At 44.6% G+C, this 23,379-nt stretch overlaps 1 protein-coding gene across 1 annotated transcript in view; it reads right to left on the bottom strand.

Moving 5' to 3' along the window:
• Window positions 1–23,379, bottom strand: part of TDRD1 (tudor domain containing 1) — a gene marked incomplete at its 5' end in the record, with an annotated part of 488,249 nt that overhangs the window by 268,727 nt on the left and 196,143 nt on the right. Inside the window, one exon of the mRNA XM_029610456.1 lies at window positions 9,852–10,023. Coding sequence (XP_029466316.1) covers window positions 9,852–10,023 — 172 coding nt within the window. The remainder of the gene's footprint in view (window positions 1–9,851; window positions 10,024–23,379) is intronic.

Raw genomic sequence — 23,379 nt, 5'->3', positions numbered from 1 at the left:
ATCGCTGCAGAGGATGCATAGGAACATGCTCCCAAGGAACCACCTTTATAGTCGTGGCCATTGATCCCATCTGCAGATACGACCACAGGAACGGACCCGATCTGACCGGACCTGACCCCAGAACTGAATGCGAGACTCCGGAAGAAACCCCTTGCCTTGTGCAATAATCGAACTGGATGCCCGGATCCTACAGAACCTGAGTTGGCTGCAGGTCGCTCTTGGCCGAGTTCACTAACCATCCAAGGTGCTATAAATCAATTACCCTGCTCGACATCACTCAGTTCTCTTATGACTTGGCTGTGATTAGCCAGTTGTCCAAGTATTGATGAACAAGAATGCCTTCCTTTCTGAGGGCCATGGCCACAACTACCATCACCTTGGAAAAAGTCCTGAGTACTGTGGCCAAGGCGAAGGGCAACACTTGAAATGATAGTACCAACCTAAAAGCGCAAATAGCACTGATGCTGCTTACTAATCGGAACACGCAGGTAAACCTCCAAGAGGTCCAGAGAAATGAGAAATTCTCCCTTCTGCACCACCATGTAAGATTTCCATCCAAAAATAGGTAATCCGAAGGGCTCGATTGACCCCCTTGAGATCCAGAATAGGTTGAAACGAATCCTCTTTCTTGGGAACCCCAAAGTAAATGGAACACTCCCCTTTGCCCTCCTGATACTTTTGAACTGGAACCACAGACTTCAGGGTGAGCAGCTGCTACAGCTTAGACTGGATCGCTGACTACTTTTCCATGGATTTCAGAGGGAAACCATAAAACCACCAGAGGATAAGTTCCAAAGCGTATCTGTCACACACCACTTCCACAACTCGCTGGTCCACCTCCAATAAAACAGAGATAGGTGTCTGCCTATCTCCAGAACTGGAGGATGGATCCCCAAAACTTCATTGGGAGGATCGAAGCGTTCCAGATCCAGAGGCGACGTCCTTACCTGGCTTCTTTGCCCAGAAGAACTGAGACTTACTGAATATACGAGACCTATGACAGTGCGCTTAGTTCCACTGACCAGTCGAGCTGTAGAGTTAAGGAGTAATTGAAAAGGATTTAAGGACACGACAGGGAGCCCAAGGTAGATCGCATTGCAATAATCCAAGATGGATAGCACTGATGCTTAATAACTAATTTGAAACCGTCCGGTTCAAGAAGATTCTTCAGTCCATGGAGAACTGTGTGTGAAGAAGCCACTTCTAGCCAATCTTTATGTGAGGGATGTGCAACAGCTTGGCGTCAATCCACCCACCAAGGCTTTTGGCATAAGAAGAGATGGGAAGGTCAAAGTTGATCAAGCTTATGTTGGAAGGTGCATTGGTATTGTTGGAACACTGAATAACTAGAACTCTTTTTGAAATGTTTAGAGGTAGTTTGTTATGCTGCAGCCATTGTTTGATGGCTGACAGACGTATGCCGATGGAGCTCACCGTATCTGTCTAGGTGGTACTCATTTTGATGTAGATTGAATATTGTCTGCAAAAATTCTATATCCCTCACAAAGGCTCATCAGGATCTTACACATTGGTGCAAGATAGATGTTAAATAACAGAGGATAAGACAGAACCCTGAGGTAATGCCTGTAGTGTTGGCAAACCACGAGGAACATTGCCCCCCTCCCCCCCATCATTACTTGTGAGAAGCGATTACAAAGAGAGGACATAAATCATGCTAAAACTTATCCAGAAATGACACATTCTCTCAGACGACGAATATCATGTTCACGAGTATCAAAAGCTAATGAAATATCCAACATAATTAGTACATAGCTTTGACCACTGTCAAGGCCACGTCTTATAGTGTCAAGCAGAGAGACCAGTAGAGTCTCTGTGTTGAGTGATTTCCTAAAACCAAATTAGTAGTGATCTAAAATCTGGTGTTCATCAACAAACTCAGATAATTGTTTAAGCACTGTGGCTTGTAAATGTTTGGGACTAACAAAACAGCAAGGAAGGCTGCTTAATAAAGCCGTGGAAGCAGAAATATGCAATAAGCAGCCTAATGTCCAACAATAGCAAATTAATTATGTAGAATCAGAATATGCAATAAGCCTTTGCTATTGTTGTAAAAGTTTGGACAAGAATGACAGAGAAGAAATTATCCTATAACTAGTAGGTACAGAGGGGTCTAGTCCAGGTTTTTTTTAAAATAAGGACTTAAACAGTGGACACTATTTTTTCTTCATATGCACTGATGTTCGGTATTTTTATGGTATGGTTTAGCCTAATGAAAAATACCGAACATCAGCGTACATAAAGAAAAAATATAATGTCCTCTGTTACGTTTTGATTAGTTTGAGAGGGGTTTCTTCCGGAGTCTCGCATCCAGATCTGGGGTCAGGTCCTTTACATCAGATGGCTGAGTGGCAGACAACTGGTGACCAATCCTAAACAAGCAGCGTCCCTTAAAAGGCAACTTAGTACAGTTTGACTTCAAAATAGTATCAATAGACCAGTTTCGTAGCCAAAGGAGTCTTCAGGCTGCAATCACTGAAGCCAACCCACAAACCGCCGTACATGCCAATTCAAAACCGGCATCTGCTAGGAAGGCAGCTCCCAGTTCCAGGTATGGGCCATTCTCTCCCAAAGACTCTGGGCCTCCTGGGCCAACTGTAACCCGGCCCTAGCCACCATATAACAGCAAGCAGAGATTTGGAGGTTCATGGCCATCGCGCTTCAAAGGCCTGTTTCATCAAAATCGCCTCAATATTCCAATCTTGATTATCCTTTAAAGCTGCACCACCTACTGGAATGATGGTCCGCTTTGTCACTGCACAGACCAAGGCATCCACCTTGGGAAACTGGAGTTGCTTCTTAGCTTTAGGGTCCTTAAGATACAATCCTGCTAGAGAGCAACCTCCTTTAAAATTAGCTTCAAGTACCCGCCATTCCAAATTATCAACTCCTGGAAGGCCTTGTGCAGAGAAAAAAAAAAACAAAGATGCCTTGTGCAAGCTAACCATTACTGGGTTTTTCTTCAGATTCTTAGCCGCTGCTGGTAAGGTCTCCTCATAACCAAGGGCCTTCAAGGTCTGCAAAATCAAACCAGACATCTCATCTCTGTGAAAAAGCCAAAGCATGTTCTACGAGGCTCAACATCTGGAGGAATCTCCCCCGCTTCCAAGAATGGCTCATCGGGATCAAGATTCCCTACCTGAGTCTCCTGAAAGATCCCCATCTTTACCTTCTCCTCCTTCACTCTGTCTCCTCTTCTTCCCCTTCGTGAGAGGAGACAAGTTCTGCTTGGAACCCTTCCTAGGCCGTGATGAGGGAAACTTCAGAAGAAAGCAATCCCTAGCTTCCTGCGGGGCCCTTCCTGCCCTTGACAGGAAACCTGGAAACCCTTAAAAACTTCCACCCACGAAATGACAGCAGGATCCATCCCTAAGGTAGGCAAAACCTTCTCTGAACCCATTCCCGAGGGGATTGGTAGGAGAGGAGGAGAAAACTTTACGCTCCCTGGTAGGAGCAGCTGCCATACCTTTTTCCTGTAAAACGGAAGCCTCTGAAGTCCCTGTAGGGAAAAATTCCCCTGAGGGGACATCTCCCTGGGCCTCAACACACTTTTGGCACACACTGAGGGACCTCCTGAGACTAAGGACCCTCATATGGCATGCACAGCAGGCACGAAGCTTCTTCCCGTGCTGCTCCCCCGACGCCATCTCACTCTCTCTTCCCCCGAATAAGACTGAGCAAATGCTTCCTACTGCGTCTCTCAGCAGCTCTTGCAAATCCCTAAAAATGTCTCCTGCCACATGTCCCTATACTGCCGCACTAATCCCAGCCAGTCCAAAAATAGCCCCGCAGCACTCCTCACCCATGCGGTACAGTACAATCGCAATCGCAGCTACCTCTGACCGGCCTAGTAAGAAGCAAGTCTGCACCAACTCTTGGTCTTTTTCTGCAATCATTTCTATGTTTCTATGTAAGGATGCATGTCCACCACCTGCTGGAGATAGAGAAAAACTGACTGGCTGTTGCCTGAACAGAACTACATGAGGGTGACAGCAGCGAGTCGTTCTCTGTCTCCATCTGCTGGCTGGTGTGGACTGGTTTGCTAAAATGAAGAGGAACTGGTATTATTATATGATTCACCTTCACAATTTTTTTTTAATGCACTTAAATTTTTTAGAATTTTTCAAAACTTATATTTTTATAAAACTTAAGGCGTAGATTTAGACATGGAGGAATTTGTAGATTTTTGTTGATAATTACGTGCATGATCATCTCCTGATGAATCATCACTACTGGAATCAAATGTCACATGTTTAGAAGCCATGTCTTTGACTTTCTTAATAATCAAAATCCAAACTACATTTGTTTAGAATGGCATTCCAGTCAGACAAAAATTCAGGATCTTCTCTGTATAAGTGAGGCTCTTTGAGAATACGAAGTCCCCAGGGAATACATTGAACCTGACTATGCTCAAATACCTATTTACATTTCGAGAGCACACATCCACACGCCTTGAAGACAAATCTTCCAGTTAACCAGTTTATTCGGCTTAGAAGACTCTGTACCACCATTGCTGATTTCGAGAACCAGTCCAAAATACTGTCTGAACGTTTCACTCAAAGAGGTTATCCATGTTCTTGCATTCGCAAAGCTTATTTGCGTGCGAAATTCTCGCACCATGAATGGCTTTTTCTTCCTAAATCCAGTGAAGAGTCATCAAGATATACATGCATTTTACCATTCTCACTGGAAGCCAAACTGATAAAGAAACTGATCATGAAATATTGGCATGTTTTACAAATGCATGACATCTTTCAGAGTCCTCCACGGATTACCTTTTCTCGTGCCAAAAACTTGAGAAACTCCTTGGTCCATTCAGACTTTTCAGAGTTTTCCAGTGTTACAAATTCAATTACTGGTTCACATCAACCATGTCACACATGTTTGGTCTGTTCTGTCTCTATGACTATTGATAATTTTTTGGAATTAAAATCTGGCTTTAAGATCTATCTAAAACAGAAGACTTCCTGTACATCCACCATGGTGGTATATTTAATTAAATGCCCATGTGATATTCTGTAAATTGGCAAGACCAAGCGCATGTTAAAAACTCGTATGATAGAACATCGTTCTAACATAAAAAATGCTCGTAATGATGAGCCCTTGGTCTCCCATTATATTCAGGCCGGACATAATTTCACTGATTTGACTTTTTGTGCCATAAATCAAGTTGTCCAGCAGATTAGATTGCTGCATTTACAAACTGAAAACAGTTTTTCCTTTTGGCCTTAATTCTGACTTGGACTTACATGTATTTCTTGGATAATTCGTTTCAGTTTTTTCTATACTAAAGACTTATACAAGGATCGTATCATGTCGAGATGTTTTTTCTGTTTTCATCTATTTTTTGTCTGCAGTGACATTTTGAGACGCTCTGTATCCTCATCTGCATAATGTGACGTCAAGGATTGACGTTCTGCATCAGTTGAAGATTTAAAGAGATGCTACCGCTGGCTTCGGTTCCTCCATTTGCAGTAAGACTGTTGAGACGCCTGGTCCAGATTGAAATGGTAGCCTAACAACTCTAACATATGGACTAATTCTATTCTGAACTATCTCTAGTCCGGAATTTGTTATTTCTCTTTTCTTTAACTTAACTTTATCTCTTTTCTTCCAGCTACCTAAGCTTCCAAGTTCACGGTCCTCGTTTAATGTAACTTTGTCTCTTCCTTTACCTAATTATTTTTATCCCTGTTCGATGTAAACCGTCCTGATATGGTATTTAACCATGAAGGTCGGTATAGAAAAATGTTAAATAAATAAATAAATAAGTATTGTTGTGTTTTAATGACCAACTTTGCATGTATTTTCAAAGAATCCTTTTGTTGTTTGACTTTTAGGTCCATATTCCAATTCGCTTAAGATATCGTTCAATACGTTTGATATGCCCCTGAAGAAGCTATTGGCGAAACACTGGCCATGTTGGGCGCTATTCAATGCTTTTCAAAGTTTGACTTTGGAATAGATTCTCTGGACTATAGTCTATATATCTCAAGTTTTATAAAAATATAAGTTTTGAAAAATTCTAAAAAATTTAAGTGCATTAAAAAAAAATTTTGTGAAGGTGAATGATTGAGAAGACCGGTTGGTTTTGGGAAGAAACATAACGTCAGGCTTTTTGACACCTTCATTTAGGCTATAATTATAATTTGATTATAGTTCCCATTTGTTTGATTGGTTATCTCCCTACTTGGGTAACTATTTGACTTCATTGATATTGATTGTGTGTGGTAATTGAAATCTCCCATTATTACCGCACTACCAATTTGGTTAGCTTCCCTAATTTCTCTTAGCATTTCACTGTCCATCTCATCATCTTGTTCAGGCTTTGGCTGACTACCTCCATGACAAGGTTCACAAGATTAATCTTTAGTTCTCCACCAGATCACTTCTCGTTTCCTTTCCTCCACTTGTGTCCATAGCACCCTCTTTTTTTCTAAAACCTTCTCTCCTCCTCCAAACTCATTACTTATTCCTCTGATCCTATTTCTACACAGTTCCTCAGCTCTATATCCCTTGCATTCATCCCTACTATACAACTATTCCCACTTCTTCCAAACATGCTGTGATCATTCACACCTCAAAAACCCTCACTGTACCCTACCTGTCCCATTTCCCTCCTCCCTTTCACATCCTATTCACCTCCGCCTTCTTTACTTTATTTCATCTCAAGCCATTTTAGATTCTGGTTTTCGCCCTCCCCATGCCACAGTAATTTCCTTTGCAAGTCTCCAGCCACAGGCAAAGGCCTTTACTGGCTCCTCACCCTTTTTGACCTATCCACTGCTTGAGACGCATTTAATCACCACTTACTCCTTCAAACTGTCCTAACTTGAATTTTTAGGTTTCATTTTGTCTTGGTTCAGTTCTTCTCTCTCCCATCACACTTTAGTGTCCTCTGGTGGATCCTCTTCCACCTCTAGCTCACTATGAATCAGTATGCCACTGGGCTCTGGCCTTCTTCTCTCCTTATTTGTTCCCTTTATGCTCCACAGCGTTTAGTACATAAGAACATAAGACTTGCCATACTAGGTCAGACAAAAGGTCCATCAAGCCCAGTATTCTGTTTCTAACAGTGGCCAATCTCTATCATAAGGGGTTGATAAATTCCATGCTGCTTATCCCAGGGATAAGCAGTGGATTTCCCCAAGTCAACCTTAATTGTTATGGACTTTTCCTTCAGAAACTTATCCAAACCTTTTTTAAATGCAGCTACACTAATAGCTTTCACCACATTCTCTGGCAACGAATTCTAGAAGTTAATTATACATTGAATGTAAAAATATTTTTTCTCAGTTTTAAATGTATCTCCTAGTAACTTCATTGTGTGCCCGCTAGACTTTGTAATTTTGAAAGAACAACTGATTTACATTTACTCATTACACTCCATTCATTTTATAGATCTCCAACATACATCCCCCTCAGCTGACTCTTCTCCAAGCTGAAGAGTCCTAACCTCTTTAACCTTTCCTCATATGGGAATCGTTCCATCCTATCATTTTGTTCGCCTTTCTCTGTACCTTTTCTTATTCTAAGTCTTTTTTGAGATGTGGTGACCAGGACTGCACAAAATACTCGAGGTCGCACCATGGAGCAATACAGAAGTATTATGATATTCTCTGTTTTATTCTCCATTCCTTTCCTAATAATCCCTAGCATTCTATTTGCTTTCTTGGCTGCTGCTGCACACTAAGAACTCCTTATCTTTCATCCCAAATCCACCTCCCCACTCCTCTATTTCTGACGACAACAGTCATCCTTCCCAGTTTCCTCAGCCTGTAACTTTGGGGTCATCTGACTGCTCTCCCCCTTTCTCTACACACATCCAACACTGCTAAACATTGTTTCTATTTTATCATTACCAAAATCCAACCCGTCCTTTTTCATCATGCTGCCAAAATCCTTAACTGCTCTCACTTCCTGCTTAGACTACTATATAAGTTGTTCCTCACAAGCTTCCCAGTGTCCCAACTCGCTCCCCTATGATCTATCCAAAATTCAGCTATGACACTTAATATTACCGTTAGTATCACTACGCCCTTACAGTCCCCTCTTCTCAAATCACTATATGGCTATCTACTTCCACAAAGCTCCTCTTGCTCACCTACAAGTGCCTTTTACACTGCAGCTCCTCAATACCTCTCCCCTCTGCTCTCCTCAGGAACTCCACTCAGGCAAATCGCTCTTATCCATGCCCTTCTTCACTGCTAACTCCCAGTCCCATGCTTTCCAACTTGCTGTCACATTTATAATAAAAACACTACTAAATACCGTGCAAATGAAAATATATAAAGATGGACAGAGGTGGTTTCATATATAAAACTTTTGTAACAGTACTTATCAAGTTACCTAAAGTTATCTAAATATAATCATTAACCAACCTCCAACCACCTATATTAGTAGAAACAAATGTGTCAATCACTTTCATTTGTCTTTTGAAGCTGGTGTTGGAGAGCATTCTTATGTGGCGTCTAAAGCAGCTAGCTTTCATAAACAGAGCAGTTTGTAAAGATGTAGATTTAGATTTAATTTTATATTTCGCTTTTTCGCACTTTTTTCAGCGCTTCAAAGCGGATTACATGCAGGTACTGTAGACATTTCCCTATCCTCAGAGGGCTCACAATCTAAGTTTGTACCTGAGGCAATGGAGCGTAAAGTGACTCGCCCAAGGTCACAAAGAGTGACAGTGGGAATGATTTGAAGAGACACTAAATGCAAGAACGATTGACATCTGGCTGTGTCTGGTCCCATGAAGAAGGAATTATTTTTGAAATTCAACTATGTCAGGATTTACATTTACTGCTAAGTAGCTTTTTTGTGAAACATTTTTGATTACAGCTTTTTTGAAACATAACATTTTTTTTTTGACACTACATTTGTTTCTACCAATATAGGTGGTTGGAGGTTGGTTAATGATTATATTTAGATAACTTTAGGTAACTTGGTAAGTACTGCTACAAAAGTTATATATGAAACCACCTCTGTCCATCTTTATATATTTTCATTTGCACAGTATTTAGTAGTGTCTTTATTATAAATGTGGTAGTGAGTATTGTTGAGTTTATGTAAAGGTTGATCAGGTTTCTCACTACAGTGGATCTTTTTTATAGTTTTGGATTGCCAACTCTCTGCACCATATGCCTTGAATACATTTCCTGAGTTGGTGTGTCATGCTCCCCCTCTCTGGCCTTATTCAAATCCAGTCTAAAAACTACTTTTTTTTATGCTGCTTTTAAATTAGAACCCCTGATTCTTCCAATCAAAGCTTTGGTGCTTTAACCATTTCAGAGCAAGAGCATTTTCAGTGGCAGCACTCACTTTATGGAATAACCTTCTTTTGGATGTCAGATTAAAGATAAAACATTTCCCACTGGATTGTAGTTGGCCTACTGGAGGTGAATTTTTAATTTGGATTATAAATGGTCCTGTTAAACACATGGGCCTAAGTGAGCTTTGTTTCTTGGCCCTGTCTTTCGACTGTCCCTCACTTGAAGACCTGCTGTTCATGTAATTTAAATTGTTTTGTGATATGATCTTCTGTGATTATTTGTACATTTAAGTTTTTATAAATCGGAGAAGTGATGTAGAATATATTTTAAATACATATAGTTCCAGTCTCTCTTGTTTGTCTGTAAATTCTACAGAGAAGTGACTATTTTGTGTATTTTCAGAGCACTGTGTACGTGTAATAGCACTAAAGAAATGATAGGTGGTAGTAGTAAAGCAGAGGTGATTATGATAAAGACTGGGAAAATAGAAAATAAGTCTGGTTTTGAATACTGAAAAGGGACAGGTCATTGTGAATAAGGGGTTAGTACTTTTCTAAAATTTACCAGACTGTAGGAGCACATCTACAGAAAAGCATGTGGTGTCCTCTTGCTGTATATCCAGGATTGTAATTGAGCAGGACTCTCTCCCCAGCAGCAGCCGTCTAGCAGTACTGATGCATTCTCTAGTCCATCCTCCGGGCTTGGGTGCAATATTAGCAACAGAGCACTTAATAGCCTAAAGAATAAAAGCCACAAATAGGAAAGAGTTAAAGCAAACATTCAACAGACCATGTGTTAAACAGTGACACTGCAACACAGGCCACTCACACAACAAAGGAGCGCCCCTATATCAGCAATCTAAGATACTCATGTAAGACAAGTGTAGTCAGACTAGATGAAAGACTGGGAGCAAACATGAGCTGAATGAAACATAGAAATGACGGCAGAAGACCAAACGGCCCATCCAGTCTGCCCAGCAAGCTTTCACACTTTTTTTTCTCATACTTATCTGATCTCTTGGCCCTTATTAGTAACTTTTTGGTTCTAGTTACCTTCCACCCCCGCCATTGATGTAGAGAGCAGAGATGGAGCTGCATCTAAGTGAAGTATCTAGCTTAATTGGTTAGGGGTAGTAACTGCTGCAATAAGCAAGCTACTCCCACGTTTATTTGTTTACCCAGCCTGTGCCATTCAGTCCTTGTTGGTTGTCTGAATATAATTCCTCTTTTCTTTATTCCCCCCTGCCGTTGAAGCAGTGAGTTGCGCTGGATATGTATTCCAAGTGAAGTATCAGGCTTAACTGATTCAGGGTAGTAAATGCCGTAACAAGCAAGCTACACCCATAATTATTTGTTTACCCAGACTATGTAATTCAGTCCTTGTTGGTTGTTGCCTTATTTCTGGAATATGCCATGTAGGATACAAAAACAGGGACTTCCGGTGATGACTTAACTCGGAGCAGAGGAGGAAACTTAAGCTCCGTGGTCCCCTGCGGATCCTCCCCCCCCCCCAATTGCACAAAATCGACAGACATAGCGAGCAACTTTTGCTTCGGGGGTTTTTTTGCAGGTTCATGGACCCCCGAAGTGGTTGTTTATAGCTCCCTGGGTGGCGGATGCAGGCAGATTGAAGTCGGAATCAGAGCGGCAACGGCGCAGCCAAGATGGCGGCTGCCATGCGGTGATGCCCGCGCGTTCATGATCGATACAGGAGCGGCCCAGCGGCGTTTCTTGTTAAAAAAACATGCGGCTGCCATCCGGAAGGTCAGGGGACCAGATAATGTGTTCGATGGGGCAGTGACCCAACGCGACCTGCAGGAACAGCTGCCGGGATGGCCTCATTCTCCAGTGGTACAGTGAGTGAACATGCTGGGGAGTGGGGGCTGGAGCCTTGGGATTGTCATCAGTATTTAACACTTTGGATCTTATACTAATCTGGGCCCATCCTCTCTTTTCTGGTGTGGAGCGCAGCTGGACGGCATTGGTTAATTGTCCCATGGCAGTTTGAAGCCCGGCCTTAACAGGCCCCTGCACCAAGGGTGGTGAATATTTGCAATTTTAGGCAGTGCTGTTGCACCCAACTAGACATTTGGAATTCTTTTTCTCTGATGTCTCGGACTGTCCTCTCCGGTTTCGCAGTAATATTTTACTGACTACTTGGAAAATTTCTTCCCAGATATCTCATATTGCAATCCCAGGCCTTGCTGTTGCACTCTGCTGACTATTTGGAGCTTACTTTAAGCTGTCTCATACTGTATTCTCTGGTTGTGATGTTACACCCTGATGATTATTTGGAACGCTGCTTCCCAGATATCACCTATTGCAATCTCAAGCTTTGCTGTTGCAATCCACTGAATATATGGACCTTTCTTTCTCAGATGTCTCAAACTGTACTCTCTGGTTGCGCTGTTGCACCCTGATGATTATTTGGAACATTACTTCTCAACTATCACATACTGTAATCTCAAGATTTGTTGTTGCAATCCACTGAATATACGGACCTTTCTTTCTCAGATGTCACATACTGTACACTCTGGTTGCACTGTTACATTCTGCTGAGTAACGAACATTCCTGCCTAGATATCTCATCTTGCACTATCAGGCTTTGCTGTTGCACTGCTGCCCAAGGGGTACACCCTTACTGTTTGGAGGAAGGGGCGATGCGCCAGAAGAGCATGCGGAAGAGTGTCGTCTGTCGGTCTCGCATCCCTGCTGTCATGATGGCAGGGGCCCCTGCAGGCGCAAAGGTTCTTGATTCGCTGTCTGCAGATGCACTTCTTCAAATCTCTCAAAGTGTCACAGCAGCCTTAGACTTTCGTCTCACCAAGATACAGGCATCTATGGATGACATCAAATCGGCGCTGGAAGGTCAGACGAAACGGTTAGATGAAGCGGAACATGTTCTGTCGGATCATGGAGACCGGCTGGGCGAGTCAGAGCGCAGTGTGGCAGCACTACAAGCTACCCAATGAGACTTGCTGGCCAAAATTGAAGATTTAGAAGACAGAAGTCGGAGGAACAACATTCGTATTATAGGGATGCCAGAGTCAGTCAAAGAAAGTGAATTGTCTGAATTTGTGGAATCTTGGTTGCCAAGACAACTGGGGCTGGAGTTTTCTGTGATGCCGATGGTCTGCGAACGAGTTCGCCGAGTTGGAATCTTACGGGAAAGTGCGAACAGGCCCAGACCGGTACTAGCGAAAATACTGAACTGGGCACAAAAAACGCAGATCATGCAAGCGTCTAAGCAGGCGCCAATGGAATTTCAAGGCCATAAGATACTTCTATTCAATGATTTTTCAGCGGCAACGGCGGCGCAACGAAAGACCATGTCCACGGCGTGTATAGAGTTGCATAAGCGAGGCATCAAATTTGGGTTGCTTTATCCAGCTAAGCTGTGAGTCTTCCATGATAACAAGGTTCTTTTCTTCACCTCCAGAGATGCTGCGGACAGATTTATAGCTACCTTGCCAGCCGCAGGGGAAGAATAAACGCTGATTGTTGTAGAGAAGTCTTCATAGTTGCGGAACAGAGGGAGGAAGGCTGAGGATCCTAGTTCTTGTTAAGTTGCTCTTTTTCTAACGTTGGGGATCGACGAGAGTCACAAGTTTTTGTAGCTGCGACACAATCTAGTCTGACTTCGTTATGTTGCCCGAGACCTTGGAGTACAACTGGCATGTCGGGGTCCCCTTGATTGGGGGCCTCGTGGCTCTATCATGACTCTAAAATGCTGTTAATGTTGCTTGATTCTTTGTACAAGTTACATTGTTGGTTCGGGGGGGGGCGTGGCTCTGAGCCTCTTGGGGCAGGTGTTTTTGTTATGGGTTATGTATGTGAGTTGGTATGGCTGTGGTATGTTTGGTGCGAATGATGTGCTTGGGTTGAGAAGTTTGGTCTGCTGGGACTGGGGTGGGTGGGGGGGGGAATCCTGGGAGACATCCCTTTCATTTGGATGATAAGGCAGTTTTTTATGGCTATTGGCCCAGGTCTTTGGTGGTCCTTTCCTTATGATCTTGGGGGCTTAGGCTGGGGAGCCCCGGGATTTCCTTTTGTTGCCAGGGCAACTTTGCCGTATCCTATTGGTAATATTTTTTAAGTAAATCCGGCTATGGCTACAGTAAAATGCACATCTCAATGTAGATGGCATACACTCCCCTATCAAACGAAAGAAACTCCTTATGGCTTTTAAACGTATGGGGTCACAGGCTGTGTTCCTTCAAGAGACTCATTTGTCAGCGAGTGAACATATCAAATTACAAAGAGAGTGGGTGGGGCAGTGTTTTTTCTCCTCATGTATTTATTTATTTAAAAGGTTTTATATACCGACATTCATCAATGATATCACATCGGTTCACAGCGTAACATAAAACTAGTGCCTGTAGCGGCGCTTTACATCGAACAAGTTTAACATAATACAATTAAAACATATTGAAACGTAATAACTAGAGAGTAAAGGAAAGGTGGGGGAAATAAAGATTTAAACTAAAATTAAAATAACATGTTTACAAAAGGGTAAAAAGAAAAAAAGGGGGGGAAGTGACAGCAGAATGAAGTAAGATTAATAAATTATTGTAGGGAAAAGTGACAGAAGAATTATTGTAGGGAAAAGTGACAGAAGAGTAAAGTTAGATGATAAATTATTGTAGGCAAAGATTGCAGGTATGTACAATATGTTGGTTCGGGGGGGGGGGGGCGTAGGGGCCTAAAGGGGGGTCATTTTCCCTACTGCTTCCAGGAGTGGGGGTGGGGGGAGTGGCTCTGAGCCTCTTGGGGCAGGAAACGAGGGGTGGGGCAGGAAACGAGGGGTGGCTATACTCATTCATAAACTGCCTTTTAAATCTGAGTGGGTATGGCACGACCCCGAGGGTCCCTATGTCATAGTCCAGGGATTATGTAATCAGCAAAGAGTGGCTTTGTGTAATGTATATGTGCCTAATGTCTATCAGCATGCATTTTTTTACTCGTCTAGTGGGGATCCTTGGTGAACTTTCTGATTGTGCACTTTTGGTGGGAAGGGATTTCAATATGGTAGCCAACAAGTTGGAAGACTGCAAACCTCCTAAATCTGTCGAACCTAATGATAGTCATAAAGGCCCTAATTTTCTGTGCCATATATTGCACTTGCTGGACATTTGGAGGGCGTTGCATCCTGGAGAGCAGGACTACACCTTTTTTTTCACAGCCTCATGGGTCTTATTCCCGTTTGGATTATTTTTTGATCTCAGAATTCCTGTTCCCCAGGGTGACAACCGCTGCCATAGGCACCTTTGCCTTATCGGATCACGCACCAATCTCTGTTACAGTAACGTTTGGACGTAATCCTAAGCCCCCTTTTTCTTGGCGCATGTCTCCTGGGTTGTTCTTGGATAAGGAGTTTTCTCGCTACCTTGTAACCCATTGCTGCTTCTAAATAATACGTCTAATATTACACCGCGGGTTCTATGGGAAGCAGGAAAAGCAGTAATGCGGGGACACATTATAGCCAATGTTGCTACCCAGAATAGGAAGCGTAACGCTGCGATTCTTAAACTAACCGAAGAATTGAAACAGGCACAGCTCAGGCATATTAGTGCCATGTCAGAATCTAGTAAACGTGAAGTAGACAAGTTGCGGGAAACTCTGCAAACACTCTTGTTTCAGCGAGCATCCAAGTCTATGAGATATTATAAATATCAATTGTATCGATATGGTAATCAGCCCAGTAAGTTGCTGGCTAGTTTGGTTAGGGCGCATGGCCTCAAATCTTTCATAACTTATATTAAAGATAGATCTGGGTCCAGTCAAACTGCCTCGGCAGCAATTACGGATCGCTTTCTGGAATACTATAGTGGGCTCTATGAGAAAAAAGGATAGCCATACCCCATCAAGAGAGTCTTTCTTTTCTGATCTTCCTTGGCCACACCTTTCAGAGGCGCAGATTCTCTCGTTAAATATGCCTGTAACTGATTCTGAAATTTATGCCATTATACATGGCCCGACGTGCCAGCAATATCCTCCGGAGAAAAGGCAGGGAGCTCTACCGATTGACTGACATGAAAGGAGGAAACTACCTTTGGCAGAAAAGAAGGGACCGTCTTTAGAGAAACCCCCGAATCAGAGAATCGCAGGAAGGGCTCCCAGCAGGATAAAGCCTGCAACTCGGAAACCCTCCTGGCTGAGCAAATAGCCACAAGGAACACTAACTTAAGCCTGAGATCCTTGAGCATGACCAGACAGGGTTCAAAAGGTGCCGCACAGAGAAATTGTAAGACCAGGTTAAGATTTCAAGACGGGCAAGTAGCCCTGACTGGCGGATTCAAATGATTAGGCCCCTTAAGAAAGCAAACGACATCCGGATGGGCGGCCACCGAGTAACTGTCAAGCCTGCCCAAGAGGGAGCCGAGAGCTGAAACCTGAACCCGCAAGGAGTTGAAAGACAACCCTTTAGAGAGCCCATTCTGAAGGAAGAAAAGAACCAGAAAGACCGGGGCTCTGCGTGTCGATATGTCAGGCTCCACGCACATATTATCAAAAGCCCTCCAAACCCGAACATAAAGATGTTGAGGTTTTACGAGCCCTCAACAGCATGGAAATCACTTCCTCCTTGTAGCCTCTCTTCCTCAGCCGCCGCCGCTCAAAAGCCAGGCCACAAGACAAAAGCGATCTGCCTGATCTAAAAATACTGGACCTTGTCACAGGAGGTTTTGGAAGTGAGCAAGACGAAGAGGGCCGTCCGACGCAAGATTCATGAGGTCCACAAACCAAGGTCTCCGAGGCTACTCTGGCGCTATGAGAATGACCGGCCCGTGGTGAAGTTCTATCCTTCTGAGAACTTTTCCCACCAGAAGCCAAGGAGGGAATACTTAAAGGAGGACATCGCTGGGCCAGGGCAAGACCAGAGCATCCACGCCCTCCGAGCAGTGTTCTCTCCTGCGGCTGAAGAATCAAAGAGCCTTCGCGTTCTTCAGGGTGGCCATCAAGTCCAAGTGGGGGGACCCCCCACCTGCGGATGACTAGATCCATCGCCTCGTCTGACAACTCCCACTCTCTGGGGTCGAGATGCTGACTGAGGAAGTAGACTTGAACATTCTCTTTTCCTGCAATGTGGGAAGCCACCAGGCAGTCCAAATGGTGCTCTGCCCAAGCGAACAATAAGCCGGTCTCCAGGGCTACCAGATGACTCCTGGTGCCCCCCTGGCGATTGATGTAAGCTACCGTGGTGGCATTGTCAGAGAGGACTCTCACCGCTTTGCGACGGATCAAGGGAAGGAAGAACTTGAGTGCCAGTCGAACCGCCCGGGCCTTCAGACTATTGATGTGCCATTTGGATTGGATCGGAGACCAAGAGCCCTGCGTCGATTGAGACTGACAAACCGCTCCCCAGCCGGAGAAGCTGGCATCCGTCGTCACGACAATCCACTAGGGAGTCTCCAGGGGCATGCCCCTCAACAGGTGGTCGAGAGAGAGCCACCACTGCATGCTGATGATGGTAGACTTGGGAAGTGGTAGGGGCGCCTGAAACTCCTCCGAGACAGGCTTCCAATGGGCCAGTAAAGCTTTCTGCAAAGGACGCATATGCGCAAACGCCCAGGGCACAAGATCTATAGTGGAAGCCATAGAGCCCAGAACTTGAAGGTAATCCCAGGCCGTGGGTATCGACAGATATAGGAAATGCTGTACTTGTTGCATGAGCTTGAGTGCACAGACCTCGGTCAGGGAGACCTTGGACACGCAAGTGTCGAAGCGAGCTCCCAGAAATTCCAGAACTTGAGAGGGCAAGAGGTTGCTCTGGAGTAGTTGACTATCCACCTGAGGGAGGTAAGCACCAACACCACCCGACTGACTGCCATCACACAGAGCTGCTCTGACCTCGCCTGGATGAGCTTGGAACTGAAAATGCCGCCCCAGTATGTCGAAGCGAAGATACTTCTGGTGTTCCTTGCAAATCGGGATGTGAAAGTAAGCTTCTGTGAGGTCGAGCGAAGCCAGGAACTCGCCGGAGTGAACCGCCGCAATGAGCGCCCCCTCAGGGTTTCCATCCGAAAATGGGGAACCTTTAGCGCCCAGTTGACTCTCTTGAGGTCCAGAGTCGGTCCGAAGGAACCGTCCTTTTTGGGGACGATGAAGTAGATGGAATAGTGGCCGAATCCCTGTTCCTCTGGAGGAACAGGGACTAAGGCCCAGAGTTCCAAGAGCCTGTCAAGAATCTGGCACACCGCTGGCCATTTTCGATTGCCGCATGGAGAGATCAGGTGGCTGTCGGGAAGAACCCGAGCAAATTCTAACACCTAACCTTTGTTGATCACGTCGAGGACCCACCGATCCGTGGTGATTTTGGCCCATTCCCCAAGAAAAAGGGACAGACGTCCACCTAAGGCGGAAGCAAAGGAATGGGCCTGCCTCATCGCATTGCGAGGACTTGGCGGCAGATCCATGGAGATTGCCATCCCGGAACAGTCGACGTCCTCGAAAGGAATGAGACCATGCCTGCGATCTGGAAGAATTACACACAATATAGAGAGCCCAACAATAATATATGAAATATACCAAATTTATTTAAAGATATCACACAGATATACCTATATAGACAATAAAACTAAGCTAGCACACACACACATTCATACCCACAAATTAAAAAATATGTTGTATTGAGATACAGTATATAACTTTTTATGTTACCAATTGAGTTTACAAATACTTATAAAATTTCAATTGAGAATTACTAAATTACTACAAACTTTAAATTGGAATTATATGCTATTTGTGTCCAATTATATGCTATTTGTGTTCGGACACAAATAGCATATAATTCCAATTTAAAGTTTGTAGTAATTTAGTAATTCTCAATTGAAATTTTATAAGTATTTGTAAACTCAATTGGTAACATAAAAAGAGTTATATACTGTATCTCAATACAACATATTTTTTAATTTGTGGGTATGAATGTGTGTGTGTGCTAGCTTAGTTTTATTGTCTATATTTATTTATTATTTATTTATTTTTAATTTTTATATACCGGAATTCCTGTATGCAATACAAATCAATCCGGTTTACAAGTAACAAAAAGGTTGCCCTGGTCTGGGAGGTTAGACCGGGGTTTTTTACATAGAACATTGAACAATAACAATCAACCAATGAACATTATTACAAGGAACAGTGAAATATCAATAATATTTAACAAATAATAAATAACCTTGTTCGTGTTTTGAATAGTATGTGTGTGTTCCCCTTTTTACAATGGACTTTAGTAGCGTATATCGACTGCAACGGTTATATAATATGTCCTCTGTTAAATGACTGTTAAGTAGGCAATTTTAAATAGTTAAATGTTAAATAGGCATTGCGAATAAGCAAGTACGTGTAAGAAGTTAAGTGTCAAGCTATTCGTGACACCCTACAATGGTTGGATCTGAAAGACAGGAGGAGGTGCTTAGTTACACTCTGGGAATTGTTACACTCTGGGAATTGGAATGCTTGCCTGAAGAGCCAGGTTTTTAACCTTTTTTTGAATTCTGGTAGATTGGGTTCGAGTCGTAGGTCTGGTGGGAGCGCATTCCATTGGTGTGGTCCTGCAGTGGAGAGTGCTCTTTTTCTTAGTGTTGATTTGGCAGGAGCTGCGACTAATGTGCCTTTGTAGGCGCTTCTGATGGGTCTGGAAGATAAGTGTGGCTGAAGTTGAATTTGTAGAGATATAGGTGCGGCGTTATGGATTGCTTTGTGAATGATGGTTAAGGTTTTATATAGGATTCTCTGTTTGATGGGTAGCCAGTGGAGGTTGCTCAAGATGGGGGTAATATGGTCTCTTCTATTAGTGTTAGTTAGGATTCTGGCTGCGGCATTTTGTACCATCTGTAGGGGTTTGATGCTGTTAGAGGGGAGGCCAAGTAAGATTGAGTTGCAGTAATCAAGTTTCGAAAAAATATATAGGTATATCTGTGTGATATCTTTAAATAAATTTGGTATATTTCATATATTATTGTTGGGCTCTCTATATTGTGTGTAATTCTATGACAAGTGGATAGAGAGTTGTAGTTATTTACCCTTTGTGTATATTTACCGTGCGATCTGGAAGAGGCAGGACGCTGAGAGGACCCCCTCATTCTGCTGTACCTGCACTGACCCCGGAACAGAGAGCACAAAGGAAAAAAGGATTTTGACTGTTTAGGGCGGTCCTCAGGCAGCTTATGAACCTTATCACCTCCTAAGGATTTAATAAGCTGTTCCAGGTCCTCCCCAAAAAGCAACTTACCCTTGAAGGGGAGAGTGCCTAACAGACTTGAAGAGGAGTCCACTGCCCAATTACGCAGCCAGAGGAGCCGTCTGGCGGAGACCGCTGAGACCATAGCCCTGGCCTGCACCCGGAGATCATAAAGGGCATCAGCCCCATATGCAATCGCACCTTTGAGCCGTTCCGCTTGTTCAGCCTCAGCAGACGGGAGGTCCTGGGTGCTGAGTAGTTGTTGAACCCATCTGAGGTTTGCCCGTTGCATGAAAATGCTACAAACCGTCGCCTGGACACCTAAAGCCAGCACCTCAAAGATCCTTTTGAGATGTATTTCCAACTTGCGATCTTGAAGATCCTTTAAGGCTGTGGCCCCTACAACCGGGATGGTGGTGCGTTTGGTGACAGCCGACACCGAATCATCAACCTTGAGGACTTTGAGCATCACAAGAGCTGTATCCGGGAGGGGATATAACGTATCCATTGCCCTGCCCATGCGGAGACCAGACTCGGGAGCCTCCCATTACCTGAGCAGAAGCTGCATAAGCATAGGATGGAAGGGAAAAGTACGGGACGGAGCCCTCAGACCCACTAGGACCGGGTCAACGGTATAGGAGGAGGAGGCAGAGGCAGGCTTTTCTGTGGGCACATCGATTCCAAGTTCATCCAGAACAAAAGGAATAAGTGGATCCAGCTCCTCCCGCTTAAACAACCTCAAAACCCGTGGGTCATCTCCCTCCATGGGGGGGATTATCGAGAGAAAGATCCGGGTCAGCATCTGGATCGGGCAGCAGAGTGAGAGGAGGAGGATCAGGTGAGTCTGATCCACCAGGTACAGTCCTGACCCTAGTAGTACCCTGCGAGTCTGGGACACCAGAGCCCTGGCTAATAACTAAACAAGGGATTTTTGCCGGTGGAGGGCCCGGAGTGGGATCCTCCTGCACCTCCAAGCTTGCTAAAAAAAAAAAAAAAAAAAAAAAAAACGACTTGTGTAAAATTCTGGTGAAAAAGGAGAATATGCTCTGCCGGACCCCCTGGGGGGGGGGGGCCCTCAAGGAGGGTCAGAAACAGCATCAGGAGATCCCATAGGGCTTAAGTCAGGCGGTAAACGACAAAAATCCGGCTCCCCTCCCCCCTGAGGATCCGAGTCTGCTGTGAGGTCCGGGCACAAAATGGCCACCACTCCACGGTATTTTTGTGTGGAGGACGGCCCGGGCGCACGCTTGCCGACCCGACCTCAGGTCATCGACTTCAAAGGAGCCACGGATCCCTCCCCTCCGGGCAAGCAGAGCCCATCGCGGGAGAGCCGCGAGGCAGGCTCCCTGCAGGCAAGACAAAACGCAAACCTCGGCATCGGTAAGTCAGCTGTGAGTGAAACAGCTGAGTCTGATTGCTGCGAAGTGGGGGAAGCCGACTGAACGGCCTCGAGTCGCTGCTTTCCCTACTAGACAGCCCGGAGCCGTGAAGAACTGCCTTATTCAAACTTTTACACTGAAAGTAAAAAATTCTGCTGTGTGTGTCTTTTTCTCTCTTTTTTTTTTTTTTTTTTTTTTTTTTTTTAGAAACAGCTAAATTTGTGCCACAGCAGAGGAAATAAACAACTCTGCAATGCAAAGGACCCGAGGAATAATCACATCTCAGGCCAGTGCAAGAGGGGGAGTGACTGGACCACCAGTATCACCCCTAGGCAGGGAATTAGGCTACCGGGAAAGAGACCTAGACTGAATTACTCAAGGGGGGGGGGGGGGGGGGGAGAACCCCTAGGTCTCTACAAGAGCCTGGAGACAGAACTGTCTCCAGAGAAAAGAAAATTCACTGTTCCTGTATATTTTAGAAATTCTTGCTTGACCCAGCAAAGAGAAAACAGAAGACTTCGCAAGAAAAAATAAAGAAATATCACTAAGAAGAAGGAACCACAGGTTCATCTGTCTGCATCTGCTGGAACCAGAGAAATACTGGGGGGTGCAGGGTGAGCACTGTCCTTATATGGTATGCCCTTTCACTTTTTCTCTGGCTCCATCTGCTGGACAGGAGGCTCAACCTACTATCTGGACTGATCCAGGTACGTACAGGGAACCTCAGACACCTTTGCTCACCATTGGGGCAAGGGTATTCTGCATGCATATGCTCCAATTCCTCTAATAACAAAGACTCTCCTGAAGCTTCGAGAGGACCAAGGGACTATGAACCTCACAGTCCCCCACTGACTGAGGCAGGTCTGGTTTCCACTCCCTTCGGGTGTTATCCTTCCAGAAACCGATTAGTCTGGGGATTTCTCCAGATCTCATCACACAGGATCAGGGCAGACTTCAGCATCCCAACCTCCAGTCCCTGGCGCTCACAGACTGGATGTTGAGAGGCTGATTCTGCAGCCCCTTGATCTCTCTGATGTATCTTGGGTCCTCGTGGCTTCTACAAAGCCTTCCATTAGAAAATCCTAAGGGCTGAAGTAGAGGTGCTTTTCTGTGCGGTGTGAGCAGAAGGCCCTAGATCTGTTCTCCTGCACCACACAAAAACTGCTTGATTACCTTCTGCACCTATCAGAGGCTGGCTTAAAAACCAACTCTGTTAGAGTACACTTAAGTGCTATTGGCTCATACCACCAAGGTGTAGCTGGTACGCCCATCTATGTACAGCCTATAGTTGTACGCTTCATGCAGGGCCTGCTTCAGTTAAAGCCTCCCCTAAAGCATCCCATTGTGTGTCTTGGGACCTCAATGTGATGCTCACTCAGCTGATGAAAGCTCCTTTTGAGCCACTGCAATCATGTGACCTGAAGTACCTGATCTGGAAGGTCATATTTTTGGTGGCGGTCACTTCAGCATACAGGGTAAGCGAGCTCCAGGCCTTAGTGACTTATCCACCTTATAAAAAGTTTTACCATGACAGGGTGGTCCTGCGTACACACCCTAAGTTCCTACCTAAGTTGATGACAGATTTCCATCTTAATCAGTCAATCATCATGGCAACATTCTTCCCCAGGCCCCATTTGCACCAAGGCGAACAAGCACTGCACAGCTTGTATTGCAAGAGAGCCTTCGCCTTCTACCTAGAGCGGACAGAAGCCCATAGATAGCCCACCCAACTTTTTGTTTCTTTTGACAGGAATAGATTGGGAGTTGCCATGGCAAACAGACACTATCCAATTGGTTTGCAGACTGCATCTCCTTCAGTAATGCCCAGTCGAGAGTGCATCTTGGGGGTCATGTCAAGACTCATTCTGTTAGAGCCAGGGCAATGTCTGTGGCCCACTTGCGAGCAATTCCCATGGAGGAGATCTACAGAGCTGCAACATGGAGTTTTATTCACACATTCGCATCTCACTACTGTGTGGATGGGGATGGTCGACGTGACAGTAGGTTCGGCCAGTCTGTCCTCCGGAATCTCTGAGGTGTAGAACCCAACTCTCCCTGCCTAGAGCCCACTGTTTGGGTTCAGGCAGTCTCCCCCTCTGTTACCAACAGCACTGTAGTTGTGTCTGTTTGCACCTGGATAGTTTCTGTTGGTCCCATTTTTTGTTCGGGAGCAGCCAGTAGCTAGGGATTCACCCATGTGTGAGGACTACCATGCTTCTTGTCCTAGGAGAAAGCTGAATTGCTTACCTGAAACAGCTGTTCTCCTCACAAAAACCCGCCCGTCACCCCGCAGAGTTGGGGTTCTCCTATTTTATTTTATCATAATTTCTATGTTATAAGACTGAAGAAGGACCCATGTGGATGCATGGTATAGGGCATGCTGGGCATACTCAGTGTGCCTAGTCAAAGTTCTAGAAACTTTGACATAAGTTTTCCATGCTGGGCTCCATCCAATGATGTCATCCATGGGTAAGGACTAACATCCTGCTGTCCTAGGAGAAAACCTGTTACAGGTAAGCAACTCTGCTTTACCTGAG

The sequence above is a fragment of the Rhinatrema bivittatum genome, chromosome 7, assembly GCF_901001135.1.
Source record: "Rhinatrema bivittatum chromosome 7, aRhiBiv1.1, whole genome shotgun sequence".
Lineage (NCBI taxonomy): Eukaryota > Metazoa > Chordata > Amphibia > Gymnophiona > Rhinatrematidae > Rhinatrema > Rhinatrema bivittatum.
This window is presented reverse-complemented; position numbering and strand designations above follow the sequence as displayed.